This window comes from Temnothorax nylanderi, unplaced genomic scaffold (genome assembly GCF_030848795.1).
Source record: "Temnothorax nylanderi isolate EJ_2023f unplaced genomic scaffold, tnyl_v1.0 TNYL_tig0611_pilon, whole genome shotgun sequence".
Classification (NCBI taxonomy): domain Eukaryota; kingdom Metazoa; phylum Arthropoda; class Insecta; order Hymenoptera; family Formicidae; genus Temnothorax; species Temnothorax nylanderi.
The window spans coordinates 2,164-15,802 of NW_027249673.1; the positions used below are offsets into that span (position 1 = coordinate 2,164).

The window sequence follows — 13,639 nt, forward strand, 5'->3', positions numbered from 1 at the left end:
GACATTTTGTTAATATATATCATTAGACTCGTGAAAATGTCAATAAATTAATTAAAAGACGGCGATACGAGTCAAGCGCGGTACGTGGTGCGCAACTAGAGAAATAATAGTTACAGAAGTAACTATTATGTAATTCGTTACTTCTGTAACTATTATTTCTCTAGTTGCGCACCACGTACCGCGCTTGACTCGTATCGCCGTCTTTTAATTAATTTATTGATATTTTTGTTACCTTTCCAAAACCTTTCCTAAACATTTCGTGAAGAAAGTAACAATATTTTACAAAATATTTATCATAATTATTTAATAAATATTTAATAATATGTACCATAATATTTATGATAAACATTTTTATAATATTTATAATAAATATTTATCATCTGTTCAATCGAAGACTACAAAATATTTATGAAATATTTTGATAAATATTTATAAAATATTCAAATAAATCTTATAAATATTTTGTAAATATTTTATAAATATTGTGTGCTGTTTGGGAAGGCACTGTCGGCGACTTCCACTGTTGCTGCATCTTCCGGCTCAGTCGTTGTTACCTTGGCCTCGAGTGCCGTGCGCAATATGGTTATTTCAAAAAAGCGGGCAAAGGGTGTTCTCAAATGTAAGGATGTATGCGGTGGTAACTCAGATCGTTACATTTATGTAAACGAGTTGTTATCCAAGAGCACTTACGACATGTTACAACGGGCTAAGAGTGCTGCTAAAGAGAGGTCGTATAAGTATGTCTGGGTAAGGAATGGTCAAATATGTGTTAGGTCTTCTGATGGTCAACCTGTTATTCATATTGATTCCGACACTAATCTAGCTAAGCTTATCTGACTGGTCCGACCGGCTCGTCCCTTGTTCTTTGATCGTTCGGCTAATTAACATGTAATTCTTCTGGGATACGTTTTGCTGAACTCAACGCTTATTCCTTTCGTGGACATATCGACTTGCTTGCACGTGAAATTGGATAACATTGTTTCTGGTATAGAACTTCTAGTGCTTTCATTCCTTATTATTAGTTCGTAAATTGCGCTGCGCCTTAGTTCTTAGTTTTATATACACTATTTAGTTCTCTTTAGTAATATTGCTCCTTATCTTATTCTTTTTCACTGTACTTATTATTAGTTAAGTTGCGTTAGTTCTTAGTTTTTTACAGGGTATATTATTGAGATTGCTGCTGCTTGCCTTATGAGAGAGAGCATGCACATCATACTAACTTCTGACCGCTATATTTCGCTTTTGTTTATATCTTATTGTATCTCTGCATCTTGTAACTGCTATATTATTGTAATTGCGATATTATTGTAACTGCTATATTACTTTTTTTGCCCTTTAGCCATTGCTTGGGCATAATAAATTATATCTATCTATCTATCTATCTATCTCTCTCTCTCTCTCTCTCTCCTCTCTCTCTCTCCCCCTCTCCCCCCCCCCCTCTCTCTCCTCTCTCTCTCTCTCTCCTCTCTCTCTCTCTCTCTCTCTCTCTCCCTCTCTCTCTCCCTCTCTCTCCCTCTCTAAAATGCTATAAATTGAAAAATATTACTTTTTTATCGACTGAAATTCAATTTCCGTCGTATACAATTCTTTGAGATTCACTCAATTATTTCCTTAAAAAATTGGAAAAATTTCGTAACCGATTTCCAAAAGATACCGGTTCCCAAAAAGATCGGTAACAAAAAACTATACAGTTTATAACACTCCCCGGGAAATTCTACCCCTGTTTTATATGTAATTCTTTAAAATTCGATCAATTATTCCCGAAAAATTAAAAAAAACCGGTTTCCAAAAAATCAATAACAAAAAACTATACACATAGTGGCACTCCCCGGAAAATTCTACCCCTATTTCATATACTTTGGTGAAAATTCGGTTCAGGGGTTTGGGCTGGGCGTTGATGAGTGAGTGAGTCAGTCAGGACATCTTCCTTTATATATATAGATATAAAATTATATATAATTTTACGTGAGGAATCAGATATAATTTTATATAATTATATAGAATAATATATATTTTATATAATTATATATTTTAATATATATTTATATATAATAATATATAAATATATATGTTGAAATTTTCTGATTTATACAAAATTATGTATGCTTATATATAAATATATATAAATATATATACTTATATATAATTATATAAAATTTTATATAATTTTATATAAGGATCTAGATATAATTATATTAAATTATATAAAAGAATACATATTTATATATAATTATGCATAATTTTATATGTTTTTATATAGTTATATATAATTTTTTTTTCCCGGGAATACAAACAAATTTCTTTTTAAATGAGAGAAAACAAATCTAAGATGACTGTTAATATGATTTAAGTGGAAAATGTAGTGACCGTAATAGTAATAAGTGAGTAAGTCATAGGAAACGTTATCGCTATGTTAACATTTACGTCCCTGAACGTCGACGCCTTTGAGTTACACAAGTGCAAGCAGACATATGCGCGTCGCACTTCCATCAGTTTTCTAGATTCCTTCTCGGGCATCTCTATGGAACTTTAAAACTTTAATCTCGACGTGGTCAGCGCCCGAAGATAATGCAACAATGGAACCGTCGAGTTGAAGGCAGATGCACCTGGAAAGCCTGAGAAATCATGATTTCGCAACGCGCCGCACGTTGACGTACTGTAACGAGATTCGCCGGCCTGGTAGCCTGTGTTACGAGGTAAACAATCCCTCGAGTGTACCGTGCTACGCTTAAAATTGAATTTTTTATTTCGAAGAGCGGGCGAAACATGAGTGCTGTTTCAGCAAAAATATCGCGCTCACAAACAGCACGTCACGCTCTCTCTGCCTGCAGGCTTCGAGAGACTCGGAAGTGAGCATTTTCGAAGGGCTGAAAAATCCGAATGCGCCGAGTTATCGTGTAGTAGAGTATCGTACATCGGATATTTGAGCGAAAATTGTATGACGTTAATGAGAAATTCGTTTTACACGTGCTTTAATATGTTCGCTCACGGAGATAGCGTGTGATACATTATATCGCATATTATTCACGCTTAACGCGTCGGGTCACGAACTTTAATTTAACACTTTTGTATTCTATACGCATCGCTATATACGATGAACGAAACTGATTGACTAAAATGATAACGCTTATCCGAAACAGCTTTTAATATCGAAAAGTTATTTGAAACGCATTTATAATGGGACCGAAACGTTCGAATATAATCCACTGAGTAATTTTACTGCATAGCGATCCATTCTTTGCATTAATATCCTTTATTATAAAACATGATAAATTAAGTATCATATTTTTTTTACTAAATATAACATACAGAGTGACAATCGGGAAGTTAATGAGACTAAATAGCTGTTATTTTGTGCAATAAGTAAATAATTTGTTCTTTATTTAGTATTTATTTTACAAGTTTATATTAAGTGTGTATATTTTTTCACCACGCTCTAATAAAAATGATGGATTTTTTTCTACAGTATAATATTTAATTTATTTCATTCCGTCCACTTATTACGAAATAACAGATATTTAATTATTTTAGCAACTTCCTGATTGTTATCCTTTATTATAAGTTTATTTTATAATGTAAGTAAAAAGTACTTTGCTGTAGCAGTAATTTATTTCAGTAATATATATATGTGTACATATAATAGAAATAAATTACTATGCATTTAATAAATATTATAATATTCAATAGATAAATAATTATTAAATCAAATATTACAATATTCAATGACAAGTGTTTCTCAATGTTAAAATAAATTATATATATAATGTTTGTTTATTAAACTGTCGAATCTGCAATAAACACTTTCCATGCAATGCGTGCATGGAAATACCGTTGAATGTGCAATTTTAATCGCGCGCGTGGAAACCAAGGGTCCTGCGAAATGGAAATACATCACTGATTATAATACGTGTGTATTACCGTACACAATGTCAACGTACCATCATTGACAAAACATGTACGCACCTGCAGCTGCGACCTGCCACGTCATAAAAGGAACAGCACATTACGTTATGGTGTATCCGCACAGGGTGTGCTTAGGATTTGTGGGAAACGGACAATTTTGTCGCTTTGAAACGTGATTGGGACATCGATTGCCCATGTGTCGATTAACGCAAGGTCTTGAATAATCGAAAAGATCATTGTTCGAAAGCTCTTTGACAGTTTTAAAAAGAGAATATGCGTCGTTCGCGCAGCATTATTGCCTTTACAAATTTAATGCAATACAAATTTAAAATAAATTATATATAAATTAATTAATATTGAGTTATATATAAATTATATATAAATTAATTAATATATTGAGTTTTGTCTATAATTGCATATATACATTTAGCAAAACACATTTATACATCTTCGTTACCCCTTTGAAAATAGAAAAATATTATTCGAGATACTGTAGGCTTGAAGGAATAACTATAGATATACCTACTATAAAAAATTTGTTCAAGCTTACTATTTTCGAAATTTCAAGATAAAGAAATTATTTAAAATCAAACGACGATACTATAAATTTAATAATAAGATATAATTCCAAATTTGTTCAAAGAATCTTTCTTAGTTTTAAAAACGCGATAATTCAAATAATATCCATTGTTCAACTACGAGAACTATAACCGGTATTCATAGTCGGATCTTATTTCAAGACCGTCTTTAAGTAATGTTTTAGGATGCTAATACGGCTCTGTGATTGGTTCATAACAATCTTAAGATTGTACTATTGTACTTAAGACGGTCTTAAATATATAAGATCCGACTATGAATATCGACCTATAATTTTAATCATTTTGAAAAAACTGTATAACTTCAATATTGTTCTTATAATGCTTGTTTTAGACGTATACACCGCAATGCATTATAATCCTTAGATGTATTTCCTGCCCAGTTGCCACTTGACGTTCCTCAAGCCATTGTATCTTTAAAAAATAGATACAATTTCAAGCAACGCGAGTGTTTGGTCAAAAGTTCCGCTATGATTTCCAGGCAAAACGGCTCGCGTGCGTATCTTCAGCAGCACCTAGGCCCGACAGAGAGCTGGGTCCGAACCTGCGGTCAAGGAGGGGCAGCTTGAAGAGAAACAGGAGGGGAAGAGGAAACGAAAGAGAAGGAGGAAGGTCGCGGCGCGCTTGGTTGGGCGCAGTGTTGCCAGACGTACGACTATAGTCGTACCGGTACGACTATTTCATGTTTTCCACGACGTACGACAGTAAGGAGGTGTCGTACGCCGTTTTGTACTGCTATTTAATCATGTACGACTATTTATACTACTACTGCATGCATCTATGCGGTATTTTCAGAAAATAGCGGCTAAGTAGCAATTTAATGTGATTAGCTGGATCTAAAGATAAGAACCAATCACATTTGACTGCTCCTTAGCCACTCAATGAGCAGTTGCGCTCCTGCTCCTGGATGCACCTACTGGGTGCATTATTCTGATTGGCTGTCGCAATTGTTTCGCGACTGACGAGTCTGGCGACGAGATGTTTATGAACGCATTGTAAAGTGCGGTTATTTGGCGCTAAATGGCTAAATGTGCTTCGATTACGAATGCAATTGTTTTGTAACGGATTGCATAAATTGCATTACGTACGTGGCAATCAGCACGGCGCTGAGCTTTTACGTGGTTTGAGGTTTGAGGCTTGACCGAGGTGCGAGTGAATTTGTAGCGGCCAATTTCTGACACCTGGATGTGGATACGCATTATATGTGTAATAGTTATAATCAATCATATAGATTAGGGGGTTTTTTCAAGTTCCTCGGATGAGGAGGTATAGGTGCCTTATACACTCATATAGATTATAGTATTTACAGGTTAATTTTATAAATATGATGGTAAGTTAAAGTTATTTTTAACATAAATGGTTTCTTCCAATTAAGTTGACAATTTTGATTAATTTATAATGTTTGTAAGTTTTAGAACCAATTAAGACATACGTGTTGTCTGTGTGAGTTATAAGATAAGAGCCAGTTAGATGCTATTCCACTTTCTATATGCTTTATTTTTGTTATAGTTGTAATTCTTTGTTGCAAATAATGACAGAAAAATATTTTATTGATTTTATATAAATAAATCCAATAATACATGAACTCATTAATATTTTCTCTCTATTTGGTTCATTGATATAAACTTTAAAAGCAAATTTATTGTAACTAAATATTATTGTTCGATTTTCTTTAAAAAATATATATCTATACTTTTACATTTTACATACTTATATTTATATACAATTAGCAGTGTGTCATTTATAAATTAAGACATGCAAATTTATAAATATAATAGATTAATTTAAAAATGCAAATAAAAATATTACTTATTATTACAGAGAGAGTTCAGTGATACTAGTGATGCAGATGATCCATCACCAATACATGATGCACCTGCACAAAATAAAAGGTATATGATTGATTCTAATGAAAAGTTAAGTAAATCTTTTTTAACAAATTAATGTTAATAATTTTATATATGCTATTTGATATTATAGACACATATCAAATTGCCATAAAGGCAATAAGGGTAAAAGAAAACAGGAGGAAAACATTGAGGAACATACAAGGTGTGTAAAAAAATAGTATTTATAAATATTATGAATTTTTATTCGAGATTTTTTAATCCCGATCTATAATAGGTGTACTAAGCTTTAAGCTCTGTTATCATCTCGCCCATCTTGCTTTGGACGTGACGAGATCTATGGCTGTCAGGATGCTTGTCTTTCATCCAATCTTAAAATGCTTTCAGTCTCTTAAATTTTCTAGACCAAATAAGCCACAATCCTGTAATATCTTTTTTATTATATTGAAGAGATCTCTTTTTCCGATCTTCTTTCATCTCGCTGTAGTTTTGGCCACGTCGCTTCGTATCTCCAATGGCTTCTTCTTCTCCTCCTCTTTTTCTCCTTTCTCTTCTTCCTTTCTTTATCCTAAAGCCCTTTTGGTTGTGTTTCTTTCAGCGCATGCTTATCATCAAGCGCGTAATCTTCTTTTTTGCCTTCACCTTTAATCCTTTCTCTTGTAAATCATTATAATACTATACAGAGCAAGTTTCAAAGTAAATACTTTGCAAAGATAGTAGCAGATATCTTGATCGTATCATTTTTTCTTTTGTCATTACTTGTTTGGAAAATATTTAGCTTTAACATATAAATTTAAAGCAATCGATTGAAAAAGATTCCATATATCCTTCATCAAATATTATCCATGTTTGCCTTTGTACCTCTTTGCACTTCTCTGCTATTGTTTAACAAAAACATTTCTGTCCAATCTGCTACGTTAGAATGTTTAATTTATTTCATTTCTCTTTATATTTTATTAAATATTTGATGTATTTTCTGCTTTCGTTCTTTTGTGCTTCAAATTCAAGAAATCTTTGTGCAACTTAACTTCTAGCAATAATCTCGTTGTATGTACTTATTTCCCTGTAAATCATTTTTTGTTATCCTTGCAACTTTGATAATGATGCATTTCTAAACAAGATTGGCAAATTATGCGCACCATGTTTGATATAAAGACAAAAACGTCGAACTCTTAAGGAATCGAAGAAACCGGCTCTTCGTCATTTCGCTGTCTTTTTTTACAATTTTTCGAACTGGATAAAAATCAATTTCTTTTCTCACCGCCTTGGAAGAGAACTCACGCTCGTCCCTCTTATTTTCACTCTTTCATCTCTCCTTATTTTCTGCTTCATCAACCGTGCAATCCGTACAGTTTCATCTGTTTCTGTCCTTAACGGCTTTCGTCGTCTACTTCATCTGCTTTTTCTTTCGACTTTCTTACCGGTCATCCGAACATAAGGCCGAGGCCGAGGCCTCTCACCACTCCTTCGGAGATATTCATCATAGGTGTAATAAGCTTTAATAGGTCGATAATAGGTGTAATAAGCTTTAAGCTGTAAGAAACCAATCATAGTCGATTTCTCCTCATTATTCGACTGTAAACCCTGGTCCACAATAGGTGTAGTAAGCCTTAAGCCGTATCCCGCGTCCGTTGTCACGCTGATATTGTCCGATATTGTCGGCAATCCCGTAGACTTAATTGCCAGCGGTTCCACCGTTTACAGTCCGAGAACACCGGAGAATGTTATCGCTATGTTAAAGAAGTATAACTTGTATCAGTCGCTAGAGGGTGATTTGAAGGCGGTAGTAACTTCCAAGGAGACGTTTAACGACAAACCGCTGTTAAATCCGGCTACACAGTTCAGACACGTGACGAATATGATTCTAGGAAACAATAGGACGGCTCTTGAAGCTGCGAGCTTTGAAGCTTTGCGCAAGAAATTGACTCCGATAATATTAAGGAATGACGTTACAGAAAATGTACAGGACGTTAGTTCGGCGTACGTTCACATAACGAGTCTGATATGTCTTGTTTTGTTAAATAAGCTGAAGAGAGAGGAATTTTATGACAGAGTACGGACTATGCCGATACTTTCGTTATCTATCGATAAAGTCAATGAAATCTTTCGTTGTATCGGCAATCTCGGTGGTATAGTTTTAATCGGGGGAGGAGAACTTACGGTTGTAGTGACGGGTAAAGGAAAAGGCGGTAGAAATCAGGAGCTAGCTTTACGCTTTTCACTAGATTGGTTGGCAAAGATCAAATGTTATCCGCGACTCGCTGAATACGATGTGATGATGCTCAGTGCGCTGTAGTTTTGGCCACGTCGCTTCGTATCTCCAATGGCTTCTTTCTTCTTCTTCTCCTCCTCTTTTTCTCCTTTCTCTTCTTCTCTTTCTTTATCTTAAAGCCCTTTTAGTTGTGGTTCTTTCAGCGCATGCTTATCATCAAGCGCGTAATCTTCGTAAAGTGTAATTATTATATTATTTTTTAACTCTTATGCTATTAATTCTGATATTGATTACAGTGCATCAAAAAATAAAAATAAAATATTAAAAACAAAACACCGAAAGCAAAAATTTACAAAAAAATGGGTTTCTGATCCAGAATTGAGTGCTTGGTTAAGTCATGATCAGAACGATGAATATAGAGCAAAATGCATATATTGCAACTATTCAATGAGTTCGGATATAATGGTTATTAAACGACATGGGAAAAGTATAAAACATAAAGAGAAAATGCAAGCTGCAACAGTGAAACAACAGTCTATTTCACGCTTTACCAATAAAAACCAATCTATATCTAAGGCTACTACGTCAACTGAAATAAAATTGGTTGGATTTTTAACGGAACATAATCTCTCATTCCGTTTGACTGATCATTTTGTAGATCTATTGAAAAATATTTGTCCTGATTATCCAGTAATACAAAATATTGCCATGAAAAGGACAAAGGCAACTAATATTGCAGTACATGTTATCGGTGCTTCTCATAAGGAGAAACTGGCTGAGATATTAAGAAACAATAAATTTAGTCTTCTTACAGATGAATCAACTGACATATCTTGCATTAAAACCGCTTGTGTAGTAGTGAGATATAATGATACTAATAAGAAAAAAATTGTCAGTGAATTTTGGGAGCTATATAAAATATATGATTCAAGCAATGCTAACGAAGGTGCAACAGCAGAAAATTTATTCAACGGCATAATAAAGTGTCTTGAAAATTATTCAATACCTCTTTCAAATATAATTGGATTTGCTGCAGACGGATGTAGTACAATGATGGGTCAACATAATTCTGTAGCTAGTAGATTTAAAGAAAAATGTCCTAATATATTTATTTTAAAATGTGTATGTCATTCGGCTGCTTTATGCGCAAGTGAAGCTTGCAAAACTCTTCCAGATCAATTGAAGATTTGGCAAGAAATATATATAATTTCTTTAAATTAAGTGCAAAAAGGCAATGTCAATTTCGCCAATTTCAAGAATTTGCTAATGTAGCACCACATAAGATGTTACATCCATCTCAAACACGCTGGCTCTCTTTAATAATGGTTATAGAACGCATTATTGAACAATGGGAAGCTTTGAGATTGTTCTTCATCGATAGATGGTTTATTGAACGATTACGAGCCGCAGAACAAATTTCTAATGAACTTAACAATCCAGGATCAAAATTATATTTTTTCTTCCTTGAATGGATCTTACCAAAGTTTACGGATTTCAATCGTTTTTTTCAAACTGATTCGGTGGTCATCACTGAACTTCATGACAAAATAGTAAATATGTATCAGGAAATTCTTCTATGCTATATGAAGAGAGATTACGTTATGAAAACTTCACTTGCTGATATCAATCCTTGTAAGGAAGATGAATTCATCCCAATTTCACAAATATATCTTGGTGTGAAAGTACTTCAAGCCATGAACGATCAAAATAATAATTTTCAACAAAACGAGAAAAAGGATTTTTTTTGGCGTTGCAGAGAATTTCTAAAGGTATTTTTTATATATCCTTTTATATATCCTTTTATATAATATTTTTTTATTTAACTTCAGCATATTTGCCATAAAGTGGACTTGGTTTGCAATATTTCCTTAACACACTCATACATTTCGCGCTCACAATCATTCCATTAAACTTAATATATGCCTATCCTTGTCTAATTCTCCTTTCCTTAATTTTCTCTTTCTCCTTCCAGAGCTTCCTCAGTATCCCACTTTTTGTACTATCTAACACATCATTCCATATCCTATTAATTATTTCTACGTAATTCTTACCTAAAATCCTAAACCAGTCTTTGATCATATATCACAGTCTGTTACATAATGATTAATACTGTCCTCGCCTTGTCCGCAAAACACACACACTGTCTCCTCCTTCTCTAACCAATATTTATTCCTATCCTCCATGTTTCCGCATCTTACTCTTAAGGCTCTGACAGACAGGACGCGTCAAGCAGCGAGCAGCAACCAATCAGCGAGACGATATTTTCTACGCCACTGCTGATATCATCTCGCTGATTGGGTTGCTGCTCGCTGCTTGACGCTTGACGCGTCCTGTCTGTCAGAGCCTTTAGTAGTGCTCTAACACTATCTCCTGAATTGCCTTTCTCCAAGTGTAAGCCCCTCAAATATTTTGGACCTTCTGTACTTCTTTCCAGTTCCTTATATTTCTTGTTGTATTTAGCTTCCCTTATCATGCTTTCCTCTATTTGCCTTTGCACTTCCCCATCTCTATTTCTTAACTCCCTTTAAATCCCTACCTTCTAACCTTAATCCCTCCAAAGCCTCTATGCCGGCAGGTTCCTCCTCTTGCAGTATTTCCTCCCCTTCCAATAAATTCATGAAGTGGTCTCTCCAAACTTCCTTACTTATATCTGCCTCCTTTTAAGTCTTCTTCTTCCTCTTTCTATTTATAAATCTCCAAACCTCCGTAGCATTTTTTAAACTCTTCAGTTCCACTTCTTTTTTCTCTCTGTTTCCTTTCTGCCAACTCCTTCGGAGATCAACTTTCTTCTTTCCTCCAGATATTTTTATCTTCCTGCCTTACCCCTCCTCCCTTTTCTTTCTTGAGCATTGCCTGTCCCACCAATCCTTATTGTGTCCTAACTCATACCTCTTCGTAACCAGCTTCTTTCTTATCATTGCCTCCTGGATTATACCTTTGAGTTTATCCCATTTTTCCTCTATTGTACTCTGTCTATCCTCCCTCCATATAATGCTTTCCGTGTTTGCCTTATAACTTCTAATTGCATCTCCATCTCAGCAGATTTTCCATTTCGTAACTTCTCTTCCTTCCACCTCTTCATTCTTCTTTTCTTCTTTTCTTCTTCTTTCATCTATCTTCACTGTCAGGGGCATGTGGTCCGAATCCACCCTGTCCCCTACCTTAAATTCTTCCACTTTTACTACGTTTACTCGAGCGCCACTTCTGCAGCAACTTACGACAATTCACTCGTTTACGCGGAATGAATTATCGTAAATTACTACAAAATCCCGTTTACGCGGAGGAATTATTGTAAGTTACCACAGAACCAACGCTCGCGCAAACACAGTATTTGTCTAATACTACGTTTACGCGAGCGTTACTTTTGTAGTAACTTACGATAATTCCTTCGCGTAAACGGGATTTTTCTTCGCGTAAACGGGATTTTGTAGTAATTTGCGATAATTTACTCCGCGTAAACGAGTGATATATCGTAAGTTACTACAGAAGTAACGCTCGCGTAAACATAGTATAACGCACCTTCGCTACAAAATACAATATATCCTTTTATATATTATTTTATATATGAACAAATGTTGTATATTTATTTCCATCTCTATTATCGATTTTATTGCATTTTATGTTTGTAATGCTTTTAGATATCAGCACAGCAAATATCAAATCGCTATGATATGCAAAATCCTGTTTTGGAAAAACTTAAGGCGTTGCATCCAAAAAATGCTTTATCTCTATCATATCGAGATACAACTCCAACACTTCTTAATTTAATGAAAGTAATTCCAAGAGTTTTGAGTTGCAATGACAGTAATGATATGATGCAAAAAATAGATGACCAATGGCGTCGTCTTCCATTTTCCACTGCCTTTTTACCCAAGGATCTTGATAAAACACATGTGGACAAATTTTGGAATAAGATTTTGGATAATAAAAATGCTGCGGGAAAGTCTGAATTTCATGAATTGGCTACATTTGCTCTTGATATTCTATGTTTGCCACATTCAAATGCAGATTGTGAAAGAATTTTTAGTCGGGTAAATATTTAAATAAAATAGATAATTTTGAATATATAATTTCAATACTTTTTATTATGTAATAAATATACGCAATTATTTAATTTTATTTTAATTTACAGGTCAATTTAATGAAAACAAAATTTAGAAATAAGTTGAAAATTGAAACAGTCAACGGATCATTATTAGCAACAGAGTGCGTGAAGCGATCACAAGGAGAAAACTCTAGAGGCTGTGCAGCAGCCACATTTCAGCCAACAGATAAGATGTTGCAAAAAATGACAGCAAACGTTTTATATCCAAAAAAAAAGGCAAGAAAACGAGCAAATAGAACAAGAGGACAGCGAAACAGAAATTATTTTTTAAAAGTATCTTAATAAATAATAATTACAAATATATGCATATATAATTATCGCAATAATAAATATATCACAAAAATGTGAAAATTAGTGTTTGTTTAAAGTTTTTTCGTTTACAATATATAATTTGCATAACTTTTTATTAAAGAATTTATTAAAAAATTAATGGAATTGCACCGATGTTCTGATACTTCTGATATGTACTGCCTCCTATCCTATCCCCCAATCTCCAATACTGAATATCTATAGTATATGCAACGTATGCATGAATTATAGATTTTCAGTACGACTATTTGTACTACTATTTGTCATGTTGGTACGACATAAGTACTACTATTATAGATTTTCAGTACGACTATTTGTACTACTATTTTATCATGTTGGTACGACATAAATACTACTATTTTTTTGGATTGGTACTACATTTCTTTTTCTGGGTCTGGCAACACTGGTTGGGCGCGTTTAGTCAACCTGGTGGCGCCGAAGAAACAACTGTTGGCGACGCCTGGCGAGTTGGAGTAACCTGCGGAGTTGGAATTGCGGAGAAATTCGTACGAATCGGCGTTGGGAAGGGAAAGAAAAGAACGAATCGCGCGCGTACGGCCGATCGAAGAGTTCGGCGTGGCCGAGAGTTCCAGAGGAGTGCGGAGTGTTTCGAATTTTCTCGGGGGAACTCGCGGTGTGGTGTTCGCGGGAATTGGCGGGCGGGTGC

General features: G+C 34.4%; 1 protein-coding gene and 1 long non-coding RNA gene across 2 annotated transcripts; both read left to right on the forward strand.

Moving 5' to 3' along the window:
- The first annotated feature begins 6,342 nt into the window (after positions 1–6,342).
- On the forward strand, positions 6,343–8,642 carry LOC139784326 (glycerate kinase-like). The gene is made up of 3 exons (XM_071723489.1): positions 6,343–6,391; positions 6,480–6,551; positions 7,945–8,642. The coding sequence occupies exons 1-3, from the start codon at positions 6,343–6,345 to the stop codon at positions 8,640–8,642; spliced, it is 819 nt and encodes a 272-aa protein (XP_071579590.1).
- Positions 8,643–9,738: 1,096 nt separating this feature from the next.
- LOC139784324 (uncharacterized) lies at positions 9,739–13,093 on the forward strand. Its single transcript, XR_011721540.1, has 3 exons — positions 9,739–10,327; positions 12,197–12,589; positions 12,691–13,093. It is a non-coding gene; the product is annotated as an uncharacterized lncRNA (long non-coding RNA).
- Positions 13,094–13,639: the final 546 nt, after the last annotated feature.